This window comes from Trachurus japonicus, chromosome 22 (genome assembly GCF_045865225.1).
Source record: "Trachurus japonicus isolate A0001 chromosome 22, Traja_1.0".
NCBI classification, from domain to species: Eukaryota; Metazoa; Chordata; class Actinopteri; order Carangiformes; family Carangidae; genus Trachurus; species Trachurus japonicus.
In genome coordinates, this window is record NC_140928.1 from 23934851 (window position 1) to 23957556 (window position 22706).

At 44.4% G+C, this 22706-nt stretch overlaps 1 protein-coding gene across 6 annotated transcripts in view; it reads left to right on the forward strand.

The window, feature by feature from the left end:
- Positions 1 to 22706, forward strand: part of LOC146964100 (AT-rich interactive domain-containing protein 1B-like) — a 207650-nt gene that overhangs the window by 140318 nt on the left and 44626 nt on the right. For all 6 annotated transcript variants that reach the window (XM_085767925.1, XM_085767922.1, XM_085767919.1 and 3 more), the window contains exon 5: positions 12743 to 13046. In XM_085767925.1, coding sequence (XP_085624051.1) covers positions 12743 to 13046 — 304 coding nt within the window. The remainder of the gene's footprint in view (positions 1 to 12742; positions 13047 to 22706) is intronic.

The following is a 22706-nucleotide window of genomic DNA, read 5'->3' on the forward strand; positions in this document are numbered from 1 at the left end:
CAGTGAATTGTTTTAGTGAAGAAACAGGGGAGAGGGGGAAGGAAAGAGGAAGAGAGGAGAAGAGAGGGAGATTGGGGAGGAGAAGAAGGGAGAGAGCAAGGGCAGACTGAGCAGCAAGGAATGGGCGAGAGAGAGAAAACAATAGACGGGGTGGGTTTGCAATGAAAAAATAAAAGCAACTGCTTCTCCAATTAAGGAGTTTTTTTTCTGTTTTGTTTTGTTTTGTTTCTTTGGTCATGGACAGTCGGTCACACTTGCTTTTGTTGAGTGTGTGATGAATTACACCCCTCCACTCCTCTGCCTTTGTTGTGGTGAAGTTCCAGCCGTTTGTACCTCCTACAATATCTTGCGCTGTGAATTCTCCATGCCTGTTTACCAACCAGGGCTCTTTTGAACTGGCATAGAGAAATGGGTTTTTGAAAAGTCTCTTTGATGGTGAGCCCAATTTGTTTTCACCGCTAAAAAGTTTGTTTGAACGCTCCCGAAATGTGGGTTGACGTCAACGCCGGGGCCTGTCCTGAGAGGGCTGCTTGCCTTCTTGTGTGAATCTTTCAGCGGATGAGTGTGCGTTTGTGTCTGTTATGCTAACCTAGCGTGCATGAATAATTTATCAATTTAAAAGCCTCTTAAAAAAACGTGTGAAGTAATAATGAATAATAATAACAGCAACAGTGCATAGTAAAATGTGTTGAATATCAATTAAAAAACAAGAAAGATTTATTTATTCATTAGTGTAACACCTTCTCTGTGAGAGGTCAGAGGTCAGGACCACTTCCACAAATGTTCACTCAGAACTGCACAATGTTGGCACATAAATACACTTAACAACAGAATATTATCAAATACAGATAATGTATACTGTTTATTCCCTAACTTTTTGCTGTGGATGAAAGATGAGTCGGTTGGACCATGCCACGTCCCTTCATTCATGATTCCCGATGCCTGACTACATGCTGGATTCAGCCATTAGAAGATGGTTAAACTGAGGCCATAAGTCCAGCCACATGGTCAGCAACAGCACTCAGATGGACTGTGGCAGATAAACTGATTAGAGTGTATCAAGAAAACAGCCTGGACACAAAGCAAGTTGGTTCATGCCAAATGGTAACATATTATGGTCTGATGGTGAGATAAAGTCCAGATTAAACCAGGCTATGTTTGTCCAGCCTTCAACAGTCCAGCTGTGCCTCAGGTTTCTGTTCTTGACTGACTTTGTTTTTATTTTCCACTCACAGAGTGCTTATCTTAGTTACCATGACCTGCTAGCTCCAACCAGTCTGGCAATTCACTTGTACAAGGCGTACAGAGGGCCCAGACAGGAAGACGTGATGCACCGCAGTGGTTAAAGTAGTTGAAAACAAAATGAATACTCCTCCTGTGATCAGTGACATTACCGTGGCAGTTGTCCATAGAGTAAATATTTGGGCATTTAACTCATTATTTAACATTAGGATCCACTGCATATTAGTTTTATAAGATGATTAAGTTTTATTAAGATGTAAAAATAGTCAATACAGCACATTGCGTAATAATTTCCACAAACACTCCATAAAACAAAGCCTGGATGTGGGAGATAATTTCTAAATCACATCTTCACACAAAATGTGCTTCAGTGCAAATTTAACGTGACAGGATTTCAAGTCCCAAGTGAGGAGCAGCAAGTCAAAGGCAGCTGGAGGAGGTGATCAGGTTCTCCTGATGTTCTGCATCCTGAATTTGACGTACGGATCCAGAGTCCGGCGTAAACCGTACACAGATCACAAGCAGATATCTCTCAGAATTCCACCAATCCACTTTATTGATCAGCAGCAGGGGTTGATGGATTACCAGGGCAGACGCACTGACAGGCAGCACGTCCAATGGGGAAAGAGTTTTGCATCGCACCAACCAAACACCACCCCACCCCCCCAACACACGCGTACACACACACACACACACACACACACATTTCCCCACTTGCCTCCCCTCCCTTCCCCTCTTCCTCTGTTTGATCAGAGTCATTTTGACAGTGATGCATAAGTCTGTGCAGCACGGGGCTGGCTGGCTGGCAGGAAATGCCAGAGATCCCCTGAGAGTAGAGGACTGAGGGATTAAACAGAGAAAGACACTCCCTTAAAAAAGGAGTAAAAAGGAAATCAATGTTTCCTCCCTCTGCGGACAGAGAGAGCTGTTTAAGGATGCTGCCACTTTCTTTTCTGTTTTCTGTAGTCTTTTCTCTTCAAAAGAGGCTTTTGTGTTTGTGTTTAAACTCTATTTTGTCTCAGGGTTAGACTGCTTTGCCCCTTTGCCTGCAATAGACTGAAGTCCTATGTGGATGTTAAATCGAAACAAATCATCACTATCATCCTCTGCGCTGTCCTTGCCCCCCCTCTCACCTCCCCTCCTGCCCCAACCTTCTTTCCAAGCTCAAACTTCCTTTCTCTGTTTCTTGTATTTCATATCAAGGAGAAGTGAATGGCACATGTTTCATCTCTCCAAAGCGACGGTGGGCCTGCAACACAACAGAGGCAGCCTTGGCTAACATTGAACTGGATTGGGTAGAGTAAATACAAAGGCAAGAGGGAAAAGAAAGCAGCTGGGGAAACACAAAAGGATGGAGCTGCAATGGGAACTAACCTTGCCTGGGTTTCTCTGATGTTCCTTTACACACACACACACACACACACACACCTTCACCGCACCCATTACTGTCAACCCCTCTTTCTCTCTTTCTTTCTCCATCCTTTTATTTTGTCATGTTCAGAGGAGAGCACCAAAGCGTCTGAGGAATGGGAGGTTACAGTGCATTAAAGGAAATGTTGTTTCACAAAAATGGTCATTCCCCTTTCAGCGGGAAATACAGAGGCTATCCAGCACTGCACTTCAAAGCCGCCCAGAAAACTTCCCATGAAACGACTTTGATTGTCTGCATCTGAAGGGGACAAGCTGGGGATTTTCCCCCTGGTTGTCTCAGCACCGTCCCTCTCACGTTGTTCTTGACTGTTCTCAGCGCTGGGCTTTGTTGCTCTATAAAAGGAATCGAGCTGAGGTACGAGTGTGGAGCATGAATTTAGCAGGTCTCATGGAGGAAGCACAGGCAGGAGCATCAACATGTTGCTCCACAGTCGTGCTCGCTGATTGATTTTGGAGGAAAATTGAAGCGTTGTATATAAAAAATTAATACTTATATTTACCACAAAAAAAGAAAATCACATAGTTTGGTAAATCTACAGACAGGTCTGCTGGAGTGAAAATCAAATTAATTATTGACCTTAGTGGTCTTGAACCCTTCAATCTCGCTTACAAAGCAGCCACACTGAAGAGGATGTAATTATTCATGTTTTTTAAATGGCGAGCAATTAACATTTGATAACATTTGAGAATGAATGGCATCCCAGAATGAAACACGTCATTCATGTATCACTTTTTATGCTATTAAAAGTCCTTTACTGACCTATTTTGATGAAAGATATTCCATAGAAACACTGTGTTGGAGGCAAAGCCGGTACTTGTAAATTAGTGAGGAGGGGGGAGACGGAGAGCATTAGAGGAAATCAGACAGAAGTTAGACCGGTTTGTTTGGACGTGTTAGTTTGAAGTGAAGAGGCTGCAGTTGAGTGGACTGTCTCCCTGACACACACACACTCACACACAAACATACATCCAACCCCACACACAACCTCTCCCCCCCCTCACTCCTCCAATGGCCCTGTCGGTGTGCCAGGGCGGGTGATTACCAACGTTCTCCCCCAATTATGGGCTGATTATTCCGCCGCGCTCTAATTGACTGGGGAGATATGCAAATGGCTGTCATTTGGGATGATAAAGGATGCGGGTGCTGGATGCCCCCTGCATTATTTAGCCTCGGCTGTACGCAGCGTGAAGGATGTGGCGTGCGCTTTAATTGCTGAGGAGAGAGAGGTTAAGCTGAACGAGCAGCTGAATTAGAAATGAGGAATTTGGGCCCTTTATTTATTTCTTTATTTTGCCTCTCTCCTTCTGTCTCTCTCTCTCTCTCTCTTGCTCTCTCACACACACACACTCAGGCTCACACCGCATACACACTCTAAGTCATGCGTCGTTTTTTAGTTCTCTCTTGGGTGAGTAGAGGGGTGAGGAGGGGGTGGGTGGATGGCAGGATGTCATGCTGGAATGCCATAAATAAAAACATTAGCGGAACCAATACGTGCAGAACAAATAGGGTGAGAGAGTGTGTGTGTGCGTGCGTGCGTGTGTGTGTGTTGGCGTAAGGGGAGGCGGTGAGTGGTCGGCTCGTGCATTAGAAACTAAAGTGTGAAGAACCTTTGTGGGCTAATGAAAAAAAAAGTTTCAACAGCTCAGACAATAAGTGGGCTCGGCCTGTCTCCCCTGCCTCTGCAAAGCTGCCATTTTAAATGAAAGCAAATTTAAATTCACACTTCTAGGCAGAATACCAATGACCTAACTCGCCATGTGAAAGGTCGGACTGGTGGGCGGGTGGAGATGGAGTTTGTGGCATCTTTGACTTCAGTACCTGGGCACACAGAGAGGGGCCAATGTCCGTGTTTATTAAACCACTAAAAGGATGGTGTTGGTTGTTTGAGACACTTCACTATCGTTGTTGTCGGTGCAGAAAACAGTGAGGGGGTGTTAAGTGAATAGGGTCCACTGGCTAAATACTCCTAGCTGCCACAGCTTGGCATATTATCAGGGGGAATCGGAGTGAAACTCAACACTAATCCCTCTGGTTTGAAGACAAGCAGCACCAGATTTGGGCGTCTTTAACAGCTTAGGGGTAATAGGGCCTCAAATGTCCCTTTCAAAACGGCCCGCCCCATATCTTCACATTATGAGAGGCTTAAGAGCCAGGGCAGTTATCACTCAGTGAGCCCACTATCTTACAACAAGCAATAATTGCTAATGTGGTGGAGTTACTGTTAGCATTATCACCAGATTTAGTGAATCTACCAGAATCCTGAGTAAGGTGTCCACACGCCCGTGTGACCCTCCCACCTGACTCCTGGACCGAGTCTTTTTTTTCCCTTTTTTGTTCTGTTGGTAAAAAGCAGAAGGAGCTTTCTTTTCCTCTTATCCAGATGCCATGGTGTTATCAAGAGATTGTCTGGGCTTTGTGAAGTGTGCACAAGCAGAATTGAAAAGAAAAGCACAATTTCTTTTCAGCACCGCTGCAATTCTCTTCCACACAACTTTGGAAAGCCCTGAACAGTTTGTTCTTAGGCTGCTTTTGTTCCAGATAATAATAACAGGGAGAAGGAGCAAAAAGACTTGTCTTCAACAATGCACAATCTACCAGATATTACGAGCGAACGAGTGTTTCTAATCATGAACTGCTGCCTGTTCAAACTAGCATTTTGCTCGCTAATGCGGTGTTGTTCCCACACTAACACTGTCTACATGTGATGATATTTCTCTGTGAGTTATCTACAGTCACTGTTCACGCTCAGTATTTCAAGGTTGGTAGAAGTAGAAACAAAAGTCAGCAGACGCATCATGAAAGTAGCACCACCAGCAGGTCGGGTCTGATTACTGTAAAGGCCTCAGTGTGCTTAATATAACTGCACAGATTGGCCAGGTGTGCAGAGGTGGAAGAATAAGTCAGTGTTTGAACGTGTGTTTCAAACTCACATTTTTTTATCCTTCAAGCAACTACTTTTTGTGTGTGTGTTCAAGCGCAGTAAGCGCAACGACATATATGCCTTCAAAGGAGGAGAGTTTATAAATGTGCTCCGTTTCCCTATCTGTATGACTTACTGCGTCGAGACAGAGTTCTTACAAACAGATAAGGAACTAAGATCGCTTTTCTTTAAAAGACATGCTGTACAACATATTGTTGACATATTACACAACTTAGTTCAGTTCGTGTATACTTAAAAACCCAAATTGGTGGTTATCCATTGTAACCTAATGTGCCCTGACACACAATAGCATCCATAATATTGTGTTACGCCGCTGGGTGTTTCCATAGCATGGTACTGACTTGACTCAACTCAACTCTATTTGCTTTTGGTACCAAGCACTAATAGTACCCCCGTAATGCAGCATCGTTACTATAGCAATGATGCACAAAGCTATCATTAAGTCCCCTTCAACATGACATGACTTCAACATGAAAAATGTTAGATATCAACGGAATACCAAACACAACAATGTCTGCTCCTCCTTCCTCAGCAGTGGGTTGGGGTTTTGTGGGCTGCCATTCTACTGTAAGAGCGTGGCACAATAAGGAACAGAGATTTAACACTTGAGCAGTGAACGGTTTCTTAGCCATTTGAAAACAGAGGATTTGTTCAGAAAGTCCCGTCGCACAAAATGATGAGACAGTAATGTCGATTTACTCTAACCAATCAGGAGTCTGTGTTTCGCGTCATCTTTTGGTATCGCCTCAAAAAGCTATTATACTATTTCTAACTATTTATAATCTTAGCCCGAGGGAAAAGCAAAAAAAGGCATGTTGAGTCAAATTAGGATGGTAGCATATGGTGGGAAGGGGCTATATGTTTCATCTCTGAGTTATTGCTGGGACAAGAAGATAGTATGCCACCTGTGGCAGTCTTGGGCAGAGTTAATGAGAGACGGCTTGAAACTTTAGGCACTTGAGACGGGAGCTTTCGGCTTCCAAGCACATGGCACAACACAGAGGTCCATGGGTTGGCATGCTAACATATTTGAGTGCCTACTGGGTGCTAGCCTAAAGCCCACATGGGTTCTGGCAAGCCTGAGGCATGCCAAACATCTCCCCTCGGTTTGCTGAGAGCGCTTCTGCCTGCATTCGGAGTCTTGGTGGCTTGTGCCTCCCCTCCTCATTGAAGATTTCACTGAGGGACCCCCAGGAGGTGGCAGAGACTCTGCTCAAGAACTCTTATCTCCGCACACATACTCTCATACATACACATATCCCCAGCAAGCACACACATTATCGAGCAAACACATACCCCCATCCAGGCACGCTCGCACACACAGCAAACAGAAGTATTGAAACAGTTATGAGGGTGTAACGTTCTGTGGGTGAGCAAGTACATTTTGACCAGCATTTCATAGTGTAGTGCTCAAATTGTCATAATTTTTATCAATTCTCATCATCACCACCAATTATCATCATCATTCCAGCCTTAGTAGACATTCCAGCTGATTGACATCAAAGAAAGAAATGATGGTGTGGGTGTTGTGTTAAATCTCCCTCCACTAAGTCTCTCTCTTCTCTTCTTCTTTCTGTACTTAATAGCACTTAGTGAAGGGTATTACAGTTGGTGCTCTACATGGGGCATCACATTAAAACCCTCTTTCACACATACACACATACACAGTCAGCAGTCCATTTGGATTCATTTGCATGGCATTTCATTTGGATTTTGCCTCAATCGACGGTTTGGGGAGAGGATAAAAAAAACACATCTTTGTGTAATAGCATTTCTGCTCAGTCTCCTGTGCGCCATAAAGATAGAAAGCACAGCGGCCGGAGCCGATAAATGAGCGCAGTGCTGCCATGAGCCGACCTGTCCCTCAGGCCTCCAAACGATGGCTATTGGAGTTAATTACAGTTTGCATCATCATATTTACCCAGAGAAGAGAAACAGAGAATAAAACTGGCCTCTGAGCTCACTGAGGTGTTATTTCTATATATACATACTGTACCACTGTGAGGTGGAGTACAATTGTTGGCTGAGAAGGAAACATTATAATGGATTTTCCTCTTGACCCATAAAAACACAGGTCTTGTGTGCACGCAACAGTAAAAACAATAGTAGTTTACACAAATATGAATAGAAAAATAGTTGTTTTAAAATAATGCTGATCCGCTTCTACAGTACTTACATTATAAGATCGTTCCGCTTCTGACCATGAAGTGATATCTTCATAATGCAATTCCAGTCTAAGAGATGAGGAATAAAATCCACAGTCCTCATTATGTCCCAATATGAATTCCAAAGTTCAGTCAGAGCTGAAATGAGGCTTCGCCAGTCTGACTTTTAGTCATGTCAAGTGGGTATCTTCCACAGTAACAGGCTTTTTATTGCAAAATGACTTCTTTCTTCCCCAGCAGTGTCTCCTGGCTGAGCTGCAGTGTACTGATCATAACACAAACTTTTCAAAATAACCACTTGATTTGGTCACACAGGCTTTATAAGCAGAATGGTCATTAGAGCAACCAGTACTGTAACACCATAGTTGTGCTGCTGTTGTTTTAAGACAGCCATGAAAAAGGGCGATTCTATCTTCATAACACACTGAAGACTGTAAATCCATTTGAAATGATATATTTATGTAACACATGCACTGTGTAAATGTTGAGACCACAGGAACCTACACAGCTCCTTTACCATCACTGAGAGCAGAGCAGCCATTGAACTCTCAGGTAATTCCTCTGTAGTCAGTTTTAAAGTAATGAAGCACATACTGAGCAGGATGGACTCACCCATCAACATAGGCTATATCAACCAACATATATCATGTTGATAAAGATATAAATATCATATAGAAATCAGTAACCTGCTTTTTCTGTTCTTTAAAGGTTTATTTCATCCAAATGACATATATTTAAAAGAAACAGATTTGTGCTGCCCTCCCCAGGACAATGGAAGTGAATAGTGTTTCACTGTATTTCATCATGGTAGTAATAGGAACAGCATTTTGAGAAATGTTGCTGTTGAATTTCTGAAATGTCATTCTGATGATGTGAGAAACAGAAACTAAATTAAATTTACCTGCGCTGTACTCAGGGGCAGCAAAAATATCAGAGAGAAAATAATACCAAAACACTAAGACACCTGTAGAGTTACACCAGACAAACATAGACTTAATGATGATTGTATTAAATCAGACATTGTTTTACAATAAGGTACAAATATTTATTGTAACTGCACTTAAATGTCAGGGTTACCAATTTACATTCCAGTCACATTTCTTGAAGGATAATGGGTATTGAGTTATAGTATTTGCGTTGCAAAGTCCATGTTTTGGTCGTGTGCAGTCTGCAGCCGTGAGGGAGGTTGTTTCTCAGTGTTACCGCTCACAGTGCTCAGTGGCTGTTTGAGTTTGTATTTCAGGCTCTAGTTAGCTGGCTAGCCATCTGGTGCAGAGCTCTCAGCCATACTATCCCTCTGACAGGGACAGGGAGACAGACAGAGAGACAGAAAAATAGATATTCGATGTGAGGCTCTGTATGTGTGAGAGAGAGGGAGAGAGAGAGAAACTAGCTAGTTTTTTCTTGTCGCTCTCCTTTCCTGTGGTCTACAGGAAGCTGCAGCTATTGGCTCCTCCCTGTCTAGACAGAGAACTACTTTCGCACACACACACACACACACACACACACACACTCTCTCTCTCTCTCTCTCGAACTCACACACGCTCGGTGCCTTCTACCATAGCAACTTTGATTAATTCCCAGTGTGCAGTGAGAGGAGACAACATCAGCACCATGGTCAGGGGAAAAAGGCCCACAGTCTGCTGGATGTGACAGCTCCCTGCTTCACACTGATGCCTCATACCCTGCTGGTGTGTGTGTGTGTGTGTGTGAGAGAGAGAGAGAGAGAGAGGGTCGGTGTGTGTGAGTGAGAGATGGGCTGGGGAGTGTGTGTATTTGTGTGAGTGTATGTGGCCTCATCTGTCCCCTCGGCCGCATCAGTGCTCAAGCATGTCTCGCTGTGACAGTCCTGCAGCCTGTCGTGTATACACACACACACACACACTCACACACTCCCACTCGCACACAATCACACTAAACGAGAGAGTGCAGGAAGGCGCCAACACCAGCGAGGTGAAGGGTCACGAGCGACTGCCTCTCCAATGTTGTGTGAAATGTGTAGATGGCAGTCTCGCCCCATTATGTGCGTACATGCTACGGCATGTGTGTGTGTGTGTCTTGAGGCAGACAGGGGGCATCTCAAAGTAACTGGTTATTATCACCTCAATATTTTTCTTATTATGACAATTACATGCTCCAGGAGCGAATTAAGCGATACAGGACGCCAAGCGGGAGTGGTTGACAGCTATTTGGAGACTCAATGCACAGAGCAATTTGCAGCCCCGAGCCAAACAAATTGGATTTGGGCCACTTTGGATTGGGGCCCCAGATTGTTGGGCGTTTGGATCCCCCGGCCGCATGCCTGCGTGGCTGGTTAGCTGGCTGGCTGCATGGATGGATGGCTGGCTTCGATTCTTTACACATGACTATGCAACACACTGTTAGCCAGGTAACAAAATGCTTCATGGCCCTTGACGAGGATTAAGTGTAGGCATGGCGTTAGTGTGTGTGTGTTGATAAATGCATTTTGTGAAATGACGTTTTTTCCGGTAGTGTTTCTGCAACCATAAGTTAAAACCACGGCTTTATTGGGTATTTACTATTGACATGTTTACAGCCGACTAGTGGTAAGCTTTCCCACCTTTTCATGTTGCATACTGCTGCTACTTTTTTGGTCTTAGGCCACACAGCTGTGCTCAAGTGTGTGTATAATCCAAATGAGCCTAACAGCCTCTAAACGAATTACTGGTACGCATTTTCCCACCCCTAAACTGCCACTGGAAAAGCTGGCAACAGCACCCAATTAGGTGAAATGCAATTATTCCCATCCATTCACACAATTAGCCTGTGGGTTAACAACCTAGCAGTACATCCGGCTAGCTCTCTGTGTTTTTTTTGGGGGGGGAAAGCCATCGCTATGGTTACGGTGGCTCGCCTGGTAACCCCCTCCATGTCAAATGGCACGCACCGCGGGCCCGCCGGTAAGTCGTAAATATCATTGAGCCCTATTGGTGGAGGCAGCAGGTTACATCAGCGCGCACAGGATGCTGGGTGATTTGATTGGCTGAGACAGGGAGTGGTACCACGGGTGAGGGAGAGAGAGAGAAGGGAGAGCGGGTGCCCCATGTGCTCAGTCGTGCGAGGGTAGATAATGCCAGGTGACAGACTGGCAGGCTGGCAGAGCGGGTGGGCACTCACAGCGGCATGATGGAAAACAAAGGCTTTGTGTGTCAGCGCCGAGATCGCATTAACCAAAACAAGCAGCCACAGACAGACTGCCACACTGACTTGGTTGTCTGTTCCACAAGCTAAGCCCTCCATGGATGGAAAGACGATGGGGGGACGCCTGTCTCACTTTTTTATATGAAATAACATGGTGCTAGGATAATGAGAAAAAGTACAGTGTTTTCCTGCTGTTTACATAGAAATGACTATTTGACAGAGCTGCATAAATCCAAAACAAATGGCTTTTTGACAGCCGGTGCGCTGCAGGGATTGGCAGATATTTATAGCGCTGATTTTAATATATAGTTTGGATCCTTCTGACAGTGTTCGGCTATTTAAATTGGACTCTTGTGTTTTTGAAACTGCAGGCTTCACTGCAGTTTGAAAAATATGTATTTTTTTGTGGTATGGTGGCTCTTTAATGTACCATGAGGCTGTTTTCACTTTAGTTGTCCAGTCTTTTGTATGTGTGTGTGTTTGTTTGTCTTTTTTAAATGGACCTTGAGTCTAATAATAAAAGTCTGTCTATCTATCTATCTATCTATCTATCTATCTATCTATCTATCTATCTATCTATCTATCTATCTATCTATCTATCTATCTATCTATCTATCTATCTATCATAGTTACATTACATTACACCGACCTTCGGATCAGATCGATGCACACTTGTGATGAGTGCATTATTCTGTGTAACTGTGAAGGTACTGTACAGTCACATTACAATAAGCATGTAAGTGTTGCTGGGTTAGTTTTAATTTTAAGACATAAATATAAACTCTAAGTGACAGATGAATTGACACATGTGTTGTAGCAGTGCTGGTTGTGCAGGGCTCAGGTGGGACAGGAATGGGGGGTCAGCAGGCCTGGTGTAGCAGGTAGGATCAGCTGGCACGTACCTGCAACTCTTCCCCTTCCTCCCCAAGTGGGCACCAGCCAGGAAACCAGGGTCACTTACAGGTGACTTCCTCCATATTCAGCTACAGCTGGGGCACAGCCGCTAGTCTTAGAGTGTGTGTGTGTGCGTGTGTGTCCCCAGATATATGTGATGTGTAGTTTAAGGGGAGGGCAGCCATCACATTGCATTCTCCTTACTTCTACCACTGTGTCCCTTTCATCTCTCTTTCTCTTCTCACTCCCCTTTTTTTTTTGTGCTGTGAGTATTTTGTCAGCAGTATTGGTGGGGAATCCCTGGAATCAATTCAGGAGGGGGAGTACCCACTAAGCACACACATACACACATTCACACACTCACTCTCTCTCTCTCTCTCTCTCTCTCACACACACACACACACATGCACACACAAATACACAATCCTCACCACAGGGAATGAAAACGGTAATATGAACTTACCCTTGGTCTGAATGAAAGCCCATTACAATTCATTTTTACCACTGCACCACAGTGTACGGTGGTGGCTCCTTCTGCGGGCAGTGTTTTTGCTTCTCTGCCATATTAACCGCTGTCACTACCTCAGCAGGTCACAGAAAAGTCACACACTGCTCATGCACATGTAAACTTCTAACCTGTAGTGCCTTATGAAAACTACAGAAATCTGTTTGATGTTTTTTCTTATTTCTTTTGTAGATAATTCAATCTGGTCTTTTAACCACATAATCATATTCAACCATGCTGAAATAGTTGCAATGCTACTATTTTATTATGACATAATACGGAACCGGGGAAATTTTGTGCTCGCTTGAGTTTAAATTTGCCACCTGCTGCATGTCACCTCTCATAAAATGCTTGGGTGAGCTTTATAAATACTCACTGTAAGTCTCTTTCTTCTGTTGCAGGATCTGTCCGGCTCGATTGATGACCTCCCCACGGGGACGGAGGTCGGTCTGGGCTCAGCCGCCAGTGCCGGCGGCTCCTCCAGCAGCAGCAGCAGCAGTAGCCAGGGGGAGCAGGGAGGCGCCAGTAACCAGGGACAGTCCCCCTTCTCCCCACACGCCTCCCCGCACCTCCCCAGCCAGCGCAGCGGCCCCTCTCCCTCCCCCGTCGGCTCGCCCGCTGGCTCCACTCAGTCCCAGCAGTCCCGCTCTGGCTCCGGACCCATCTCTCCCGCCAGCGGACCCTCTGCCAACACCGCCGTACCAGGTAGGATTGTCATTAGAGCCACTAAAAAAAAAAAGCACACACACATGAACATGAATCCTTATAATCTAATTTCCTCCTTATGAAAGGTGCAACTTGTAGCATAACTTTATTAGTTTAATCACCGCAAACAAACAAGACTATCACTGACAAGATTTGCTGCTGCAACCAGACACTGCACTGCGTTTTACATGGTGCCGCCAAGTTAGATTCCCAGGGAAATTTGCAAAATTGCTTTACAGCTTAAGGGGAAATTGCTTTGTGCCACCAAACAAGAGGCTGCTGTTTGAAACCAAATTAGAAAACAATCACAAACATACCCCAGTCAGTGATGTCACATCAGGGGTATTGCCTGTGACAGCTGATGGAGAAAAAAAATAGCTGCTGTGACATCACTGATTGGGACGTGGCCAGCCAGAGTTTCTCACCAGCTGTTTTTTTTTTTGTTTTTTTTTTTCGAGGTTTATAAACTGTTTGATAATAATAGTGATCCTTGGATGATCTTTAAGGTAGTGCCATTAGTAAACCTGTTGCTGCTGAAAGCATTTCACAGTTATCACACCTACATTTCTGTCTGACCTTTCCATTTATTTTGCTATTTAAAGACCCATTTCATTTGTTTTTAAATATGTGCATTTAAAGAGGATTTTAAAAAGGTCATGTAGAAAAACTGACCCTGGTGCAGAATAGGTATACATGTTTCCAGAAATAACAGCATTCCAGTATTTAAATGTGGCATGTGTTTGCAGTCTGAGAGCGAGTTGCAAGGATAAAGCTTTTACATCACACCTTTGTTGAAGCAAATAGGCAAATTAATCAGGACGAGGGAAAACAGGGGTGAACTTGTTTTTTTCTACTTAATCAGTGTCTTAATTCAACATGATTATCCACTTTAATATTTTCCATGTAAACATGTAAATTTGACCTCTTTTTATAAGAGCAGGCTGGATAACCCGTAGCTCGTGGCAACATCTCCGTCTCACATCTTTTTTTTCTTTTTTTTTCTTATCTCCATCTCACTGTATAATCCATTCAGATCAATTTTCATTCTGCCGGTTTGGACAGAAGATGAAGTCGAGTGTACGCTGCAGCAGAGAACCAAATAATATCAATCCAGCTTGTCTAGACTTTCATTCGAAATCCTAATTCAAACCACTGTCGAATATCACAGCCCGGCGTGGAGCACTTCATTGAATATGTCTCATTCATTTTGTTCACTTGGTTTTTGTCTTTGCATTGTGGGGATTTGTTAAGTCTTTGATCACTGTTTTGTAGAAACACGTCCCCATGTTGCAGTGGAATGTTAATAGAGTCCATCTCCCTGCTACCTGTGGATTGCACAAGTATTTCCAACATTTATGTCCAGACAATATTTCCTTTTCACTCCGAGTGTTAATGAATTGAGACGAGCTCTTAGTGGCGGACCTCCCATCTGATTTGTAGCCTTATCTAAAAAATGGCAGGCCAAACAAGACACCAACAGGATTATCAGACAATGCACGGTGTGCCTGTGTGTCTCCCGAGGCCACATAACCATTTAGATAAACACTTTATAAACAAGTGTGGGTTTGATTTGCCAGAGACAGAGGCGTGTGTCTGCGCGCACGCCGTTCTCCCCCCGGCCTCCTCGTCATCCCAGCACCTCTCTGCCCAACTGAGTGACTGACCGGCCCATCAGCATATCTCAGACCTGTCAGTCACTCTGACAAGGCGGGGCAAAATGTCTTGAGTGAGAACCTGACGCCAGCTCCTCCTCCCTTTCCTCTCCTCGCAGCCGCTCACCAGAGTGATTGACGCTAATGAAAAACTGGGACAGTGGGTTTCCAGGCACTCGTGCCAAGAATCATGACAAGAATCCGAAATGAGGCGGCAAAGACGGGAAGTGAAACCGATCGCTGGGACATGATTAATATGAAAATATTTTTAAATATTCCCCGTGCCAAATAAATAGTGATAAAGCATGGAGCAGTGAGTAACATCTGGCATGTTTTAGCGGCTGTACTACAATCAGTTTGAATTAGATCAAGGAGCAGCCAGCCTAAGAGAGACACAGGAGAACTAATGTGGTTAGCACACATCTGATTACTAATGCTCTGCTTTCTAACGCTTCATCACAAGTTAGGACAGTTTGGTTGATGTTGTCGTCGGAGTTCGGAACAAGTCAGTGAAGAGAGGAGTCGCAACACTGTGTATTAATGTGTGTGTGTTCGTGTGTGAGAGAGATTTGCATCCACAGCCATAAAAATAAACCCAAAAAACAAACACATTCCTCATTATTCAAAGCAGTTTTGTGAACAACAGTGACATCAAAATAAACAAAATAAGACAAACATTAATAAGCTAATTAATTAGTGTGAAAAACCAAAACTGTTTTTATCTGTGGTAGTGTGAGCTCCAGTCAAGAAAAAGTCAAAACACACAATATCTTGCAGCTGCATAGCCCTCTGCTCCATTAAGGCTACTGTCAGTGAGGAATTAGAGTCAGCAGTGTCTTCTATAATGGATTCTGCCTCTCGACTGACATCAGAGTCAGTTGTCTGCTGATTGATGATTGAGGTAGTTTTTTTTTTCTCTGTTTTGACTCCATTGTTGCTCTGCTCTGTCTCCATGTGATGTCATAGCATCGGTTTGGGCAAGTATCCACATAGAGGAAAATACAAAGAATATTATAGCTGCATGAGTCTGACAGGGGACCTGCTTGCTCATTTCTTGCTCTATATTTTTATTCTGGGACTCACTTGAGTAGCTTTGCATGATTCACAGTCAAGAAAAAAAAAACATTTATCCCATACTGCCTGTTATGCAAGCCCTCAGTTGAACTGCTGACTGAACAGGCAACATTATCTCAGACCTCCTTAAGAGGTCTGCTTGAAAGCCAACTCTCTTCTGATTGGCCAGCATCCAGAAGCACCAAGTGCTCGTCCTCTTCCAGGTGTGGATGTTCTCAAAGAAACTTTAAGAATACAAAGTAACATAACAAAATCAATTGAAAATGGCAACTTCCCAAACCACTCTGCACGTTCAAGTTCGTATCCAAACCATAATATGAGAGTGAGCATCTGCAGCAACAAAACAAGGACTATAGAAGGACGTCTGAGTGACATAATGGTTGATTTAGTCGCAATCCTTATAGAAAATAATTCTTTATACGCTCCTGTTAGTGTGGGGAATGTGTTAAAATGGCAACTGAAATACCAAGAGATGAAGCAAAAGAAATGCCAGAGGTAAAATTCCTTCTAAAATTGAATATTTCTGCCACCTGCACTGCTTGTTATTTGTATGTAAATTAAATGCCTATAATTCCAGTCAAGTTTTCAGAGAACAACTTGTGCTCGGAGCAGATGACCGTATTAAGAAATCCATTACACACTGACGTCAGCACATCGCCACAGGAAAAAAAACACATTGAAGACTAACAGTCCAGAGCAGTGTGTGTCTTTAATATATGTTAAACCCCCACCTTTAATCTGGACATTCAACAGCACACAAAAAGAAAGTCAAGAAAAGCATAAAACGTCTTCTTTAGTGCAGGTCTTTCCTTTAAATCTTTAAATACAAACAGAAATCGCTGTGTGTGTTTGTGTGTTATTGTGTCAGCGGTCAGCCTCCCTCTCTGGAGTGATGCGACATGTCACACGGCTGAGCACTCACGGGATACACGTTACCCTTGACAGCGGTCAGAGGAGAGCAATTTCATCATGTCATCCTTTCACCTGGCTGTCAAACACACACACACACACACACACACACACACACACACACACACACACACATTCAGAAAAATGACACAGAAGGCAGGTAAAGCACACATTGCAGCCCTTTAGTGCACACACCTCTAAACAGTTTATTTCACACTCCACATATGTTGCACACATCAATCGCCTATACATGCTTGCACGGATGAATGACAGTGTGTTTGTCTGTGTGTGTGTGTGTGTGTGTGTGTGTGTGTGTGTGTGTGTGTGTGTGTGTGTGTGTGTGTGTGTGTGTGTGTGTGTGTGTTTGTGGGTTAGAAGAAGTCAGACAGGGGGAGACAGAAAGATTGCCAGCCTATCATACACCCATACACTTGCACAAATCTATCTTGTCAGAGCTCCACAGCATGCCTGTGATTCTCTTGTCTCCTCACTTCTCCTCCTCTTTTTCCTCTCTCTCTCTCACCCTCTCTCTCTCTCTTTCTCTCCTTCTCTCTCTCACTCTCACTCTCACTCTGTCCCTGTCTCTCCATGAAGCAAATCCAATACACTGTAACATTATCCGGGCCTCGCCTTGCTATTTGGATTCTCTCCCGGAGCCAAAAAGGCACACACAGGGCCAAATTGATTTTCCTGTTGCGCTAGATTTGTGACAGTCGAGCAGAAATCACATTGCTCAACCGCCAACCTCCCCCCTCCGCTCCCCCCACCTCGCATGCACGCACACATACACAAAAACGGCCCCTCGCGCACCCCCTCCTTCCTCCCAGTGTCTCTGAAGCAATTCAGAGCGTCCTCAGAATATTTTTCTCCTTCCATGAGACATCAGGGACGAGGCGAGCAGACATTCGTCTCATCTGAATGGATGTGAGGCGGAGTGGGAGGTGCCGGCTCTCGAGCTTCCATCACTGACTGTGAGCTGAGGGAGCGAGAGGCAAAGTCATCCAGTCAAAGTTCAGAGCACAATGTCCTGAAAAAGTTCTGCCGGTTAGCGTCGTCCCAGCTGCGGCAGCCGCACTAAATCCATCAGATACGCAGATTTACATGTACGTGTTCAACTTTCCCAAACTCTGCATTTCGCAGATATTTCTAGATGGAGATAACATAGTGTCTGCCGCGCGCTTTTTGAGTGTGTACATGCCGATTTGACAAGTTGTCTCCGGGGCTGACAGCCTGTCAGTATGGCGTCACTTCCTGTCAGCCTCAGTATGGCTATCACTTCCGACTGAAAACGCGTCAAAGGCATATCCATTACCGGGCTGAACCTGATACATACCAAATCAAACTTCACACAAACAGTAACTCAGTTGTCGTCAGCTTGGATCACTGTCGCTGATGCCATGGGGCTGATAAGGTGCAGAGGTGCCTGCTGCCGTGTGAGGGGGGAAAAGCCCACAACAGATTTCAGTGTCAACAAGATATATCTCAAGAAAATATTCTGCTCCTCTGACGCTTGTCTGATCTAAAAGTAGAGAAAGTTCTCTGGGAAGCTGTTGCTCCACCGTCACCTACAGATGTTCACTGGGCTGAGCTCTAGTGACTACTGAGGTCTTCCACATTCAGCGCCCACTTTTGTTTCTCTATCCACCCGACTGTACATAGACTGCAGTGTACTGTACTGTATATTGTGTTATTGTATATAATAACTGTGGTTGAACGTTTTCCCTTTCAAAGCCAGTTTCATTACTGATATCACTAAGAAAGTATTGCAGCATGATCCCAAAACTGATTTTCCAAGTTTTGTTTGAAAAAAGTGAACATTTTAACGATTAACTCATTATAAGGTATGTTGTGTCCTTATGTCTCAGTCACCATGGTGATCCTTGTTTCGACTGGAAGCCCTATAATAAAGAAACTCAGTTGGAGCTGGCTGTATTTATGCCTGACTTTAGGTCTGGTCCATGTTTGGGTATTTTTATCTCTATCTCTGTGTGTTCGCGTGTGTTTACACATTTATGTCTGCATGCCTGCCAGCCTTTGAAGGCCAAACTGCAATACATCTCCACAATGTGCTGCTACTAATTGACACAGAGCACATCCACACTCCTCCATGGCCCAGCTTGCTCTGTCTGCTGCAGAAAAATCACAAAATACTCGTCCTTCCTTCTTCTATTTTTCTCTCTCTTGTTCTTCCCTCCCCACCGAGGTCCTCCGAGGTCCAGTTAACAGCGCCCGCCCGCTTTCCTTCCCCTCTCCCTGTTCCCTGTCCTCTCACCTCTTTCTTCCATCTCTTCTCACCCCTCCAAGTTTTTATTTTCTTCTAAAGAGGTGATTGGAGCTCGCGGGCGAGCGCTCGGGAGAGTTTAAGCTGTTTATCTGCGCTTCGCTTCAAGTGCTTCCAGGGCCTAGAAAAAGGACAGAGAGGTCAGGGTGAGTGGAGGAGAGAGAGAGAGGGGAAGGGCGAAGATGGAGGGTTTGAGACAGAGAGGGAGAGAAAGCAAGGCCTGTCCAGTTTGTTAGCTCAAGGGTGCTTCCCTATGAATCTCCTCCAACCAGCTTCATATCCACTCTTGTCCTTTACATTGTCTCCCAGCCTTGCCAGTGGTTTTCCATTTTAAAAACAGAAAGAAAGAAAAACACACATTTCTGTCTCTAATTATGATAATAAGAACCACGGCAAAAAACTTGTGCTCTTTTTCCACACTGAGGTCAAAGGTCAAGTGCAGATGCCTGGAAGGAACAGGAGTGATGACCTCGGATCAGACTCGTATGCAAAAAGGTAGCAGTTTTGTAAAAACAATTCCATTAAACGTTTTCCCCAACGAGAGAGAAAACCACATTTACAGGCTGCAAAATATCAGACCAGAATAGACGCTGCAGGGTCGCTCATCCAAAACTTCTATTTTTCCTCTGTTAGTGGTGAAAGTTATTATAAGAAAGCAGCGGAAAGAGGGTGGGGGAGTTGAGTTTTTATGCAAGTGTGTTTTGCAGTGAAGAGTGTGTGGAGCAGGGCGAGTTTTCTAGTCGCACCACTCCCTAAGAGGCTGTGTGGTGGGAACACTGCCTCTGGCTGTCCCTGTCCCTCTCTCTTTCTCTCATTATTTTTATCGTGCTCGCATTCTCTTATGTTCCCTCTTGTGTCTCAGGTTCCCTCGTCCCCACCCTTTCCTCCCCATCTCTGTTTGTCTCTGCAGCTTTCTTGGCTCAGAGCGTTGCTGTGGTACAGGCCTCCCACCGAGTAACAAGGCTGAGTTTTCCATCTCTGTTCCTCCCTCTTATGCATCTCCACATCTCTCCTCCAGCTCTCTTTCTCCACTTTCGTCCTCCTTTTTTTTTTTGGTCTTCATCCCCATCCGCTCATCAACCCCACCACCACCACCACCACCGCCGCCGCCGCCACAACTCTTTCCCCACCTCCCACATGCGTCTGTCTCTGTCTCTGTCTCTTCTCCTCCTGATGGCTGCTCGTGTTCGAAGTGAAACAGCAAAATGCCCTCCCCACAGGCATCATATTCACAAAGCACACCGTCGGCCAAAACAGGAAAAAAAAAGAAAAGAAAAAGACGGCGCCTGCTTGCTGTGTTAGCCGTTTAGAGAAATCCCATTCTAACTCCGTCCGACTGGAAAGCCCTAACTGGAGCACAGTGCGCAATTATTTTCTCTCCCCAACACCTATTTTCTTGCTTTCTCTCACTCCATCGCTCTCTCTCTCTCTCCCCCACATCCCGCTCGCTGTTTTTTTTAGCTTAAGCTGCAGTTTTGCTTTACTTACAGTTGCTACTCAGTGCTGGAAGTAATGAGGATCTTGGGAGAGCGCTTGTTTTGCGAGCCACTGCAGGCCCGGCGTTCGTCCCCTATAGGGAGAGTTAACTGGCATTAGCCCCCGGCTCGGAGAGGCATTGACTCGCACCCATAGAGATCTAAACCACCATTATTGGAGCCTGCTGTTTATCTGCCTCTTTCCCCTAAAGACGCGGCAAGGAGGGGATATTACCTTGGTGTGTGTGCGTGTGTGTATTTGTTGGGTGGTGCAGGTGTGTGTGTGTGTGTGTGCATTTACAGCCTAAGGGTTGTATTAAGAGATGGTGCTGAAGCAGCCCTTTCTCTCTATTCTACACCAGTCTATTAGTGCTCACTGCTGTTACCTCACTTTAGCAAAAATGGCCCCCACTGCTCCAGGGGGTCTGTATGTGTATGTGTATATGTGTGTGTGTGTGTGTGTGTGTGTGTGTGAGAAACAGTCAGGGAGTGTGAATATGAATGTGTGTGTGTGTGTTTGCAGTGTGGCATAGTTTGTGAATGCCGACAGTGTATCTGCACACACTTTGCAACCCGGTACGCTCGTCTGCTAATGCACACCCACACCTTCCTTTCATCAGCAATTAATAAAAGTCTTTTCACTGACTGTCTGGTTGACTTTTCATCACTGACATTACACACACACACACACACACACACACACACACTCACACACACCGTAGCTTCTAAGCTTAATATTACCAGGGCCCTGAAACAAAACAGAAATGTGGCCACAAGTACTCTCCCTCGGCTTTGAACTTCCTCGGCATTTGCGTTTGAAACCCTGATGAAAAAAAGCTTCAAAGACCACACTCCCTCTCTTCAAAGGAGACTCAGGGTTGTCTCAACAATCCTTGTGGAAGAGAAATTTAAAATGTGTATTGGGTTTTTAGCAACGAGCATTATCTCCAAAAACGCAATGAACTGCCATTACTTTTGGCCCTGGCTGCCTTGTATCATGAGGAAGGAGTAGGAAATGGATGTGTTCGCTAAGTGCCTTTTTATAAAGAGGAAATTACAGTTATTTGACTCCTCAGCAGCATTCCAAAGAGCATCCACGTTCCAGATAGCTCCCTGTTTGTTCTCCATGTCGCCATGCGGCATGTCCCGTCCTTATAAAACCATCTCAGCATGATCAAAACATCGGATCTGTTCATCATTAACGCCTAATGCTCTTTGATAGATCACTGTTAAGCACAAACATTTGCGCAGGTGCACTCAGATCTATCTGGTGAATGATTTGTAACTGAAATCCGAAATAACCCAAATAATGTGAATACAAAAAAAAAAAAACTGAATTAATTCAAAATAAAAGTGTTTTCCTTCTTAGATTCTCTGAAACAACCACCCTTCCTTTCATGTGAATACATGTTAGTGGCAGGGCTTTTAACATTTTTATCATCGTTCTATTTGTGTATGTTTTCATGTGTGTGTTCAGCTGGGCACTGGCAGAGGTGCAAATTGCAAACAGTGGTTTAATATTACCACATGTGTTAATTGTGCTGTATAGCACCCATGGCAACACCAGCGTTATGAGGGACAAGCACATACACATGAAAACATACATGATTTAAACTAAAAAAAAAAAAACCCTAACCTCATAAGTCCTTGTTACACTGCTCTCAAAATACACACACACCTGCTGACATGGACACAAAAAAATTAAATATCATGCAAACTGATGGTCACACGCTCTCGGACTCAAATGTTAAATTGCACACACATGCATGCTGACCAGTGAAAGAAGGCTGAGCTGGATGGTGGAGGCATTTCCATACCATTTATTTGTTTTACATTTTCATTCATTGCCAGATTTTTCTCTTTGGACAGGCAAAGATATACAGTCAACTCCTGCTGACATTTAGCTCTCTCACCTCTCTCCCTGCTCCCTCTCTCAGCAGCACAGAGAAGAGCTGCACGTCAAAGATTCAGCTTATGAATTATTAATGGTACAGATTAAACGTGCCAGGACTCACTGTGGAGCCTGTTTGTTTTATTTGGACGTAATTATTTAATGGCACCTTGTTAAAAATGATAGTGAGGAGAAAAGAGGAGAGGAGAGGAGGACGGAGGAGAGATGAGAAGAGGTTTTGTTTGGAAAAGTAATTGGTTGCGATATAATGACTTTGTACTCTAAGCTTCACTCGTTCATTGTAGAAAAAGAGGGAAAGAGAGGTGAAGCCTACTTCTTCTCTCATCTGTTTTTTAATTATTTCACATTGTCTTGTCT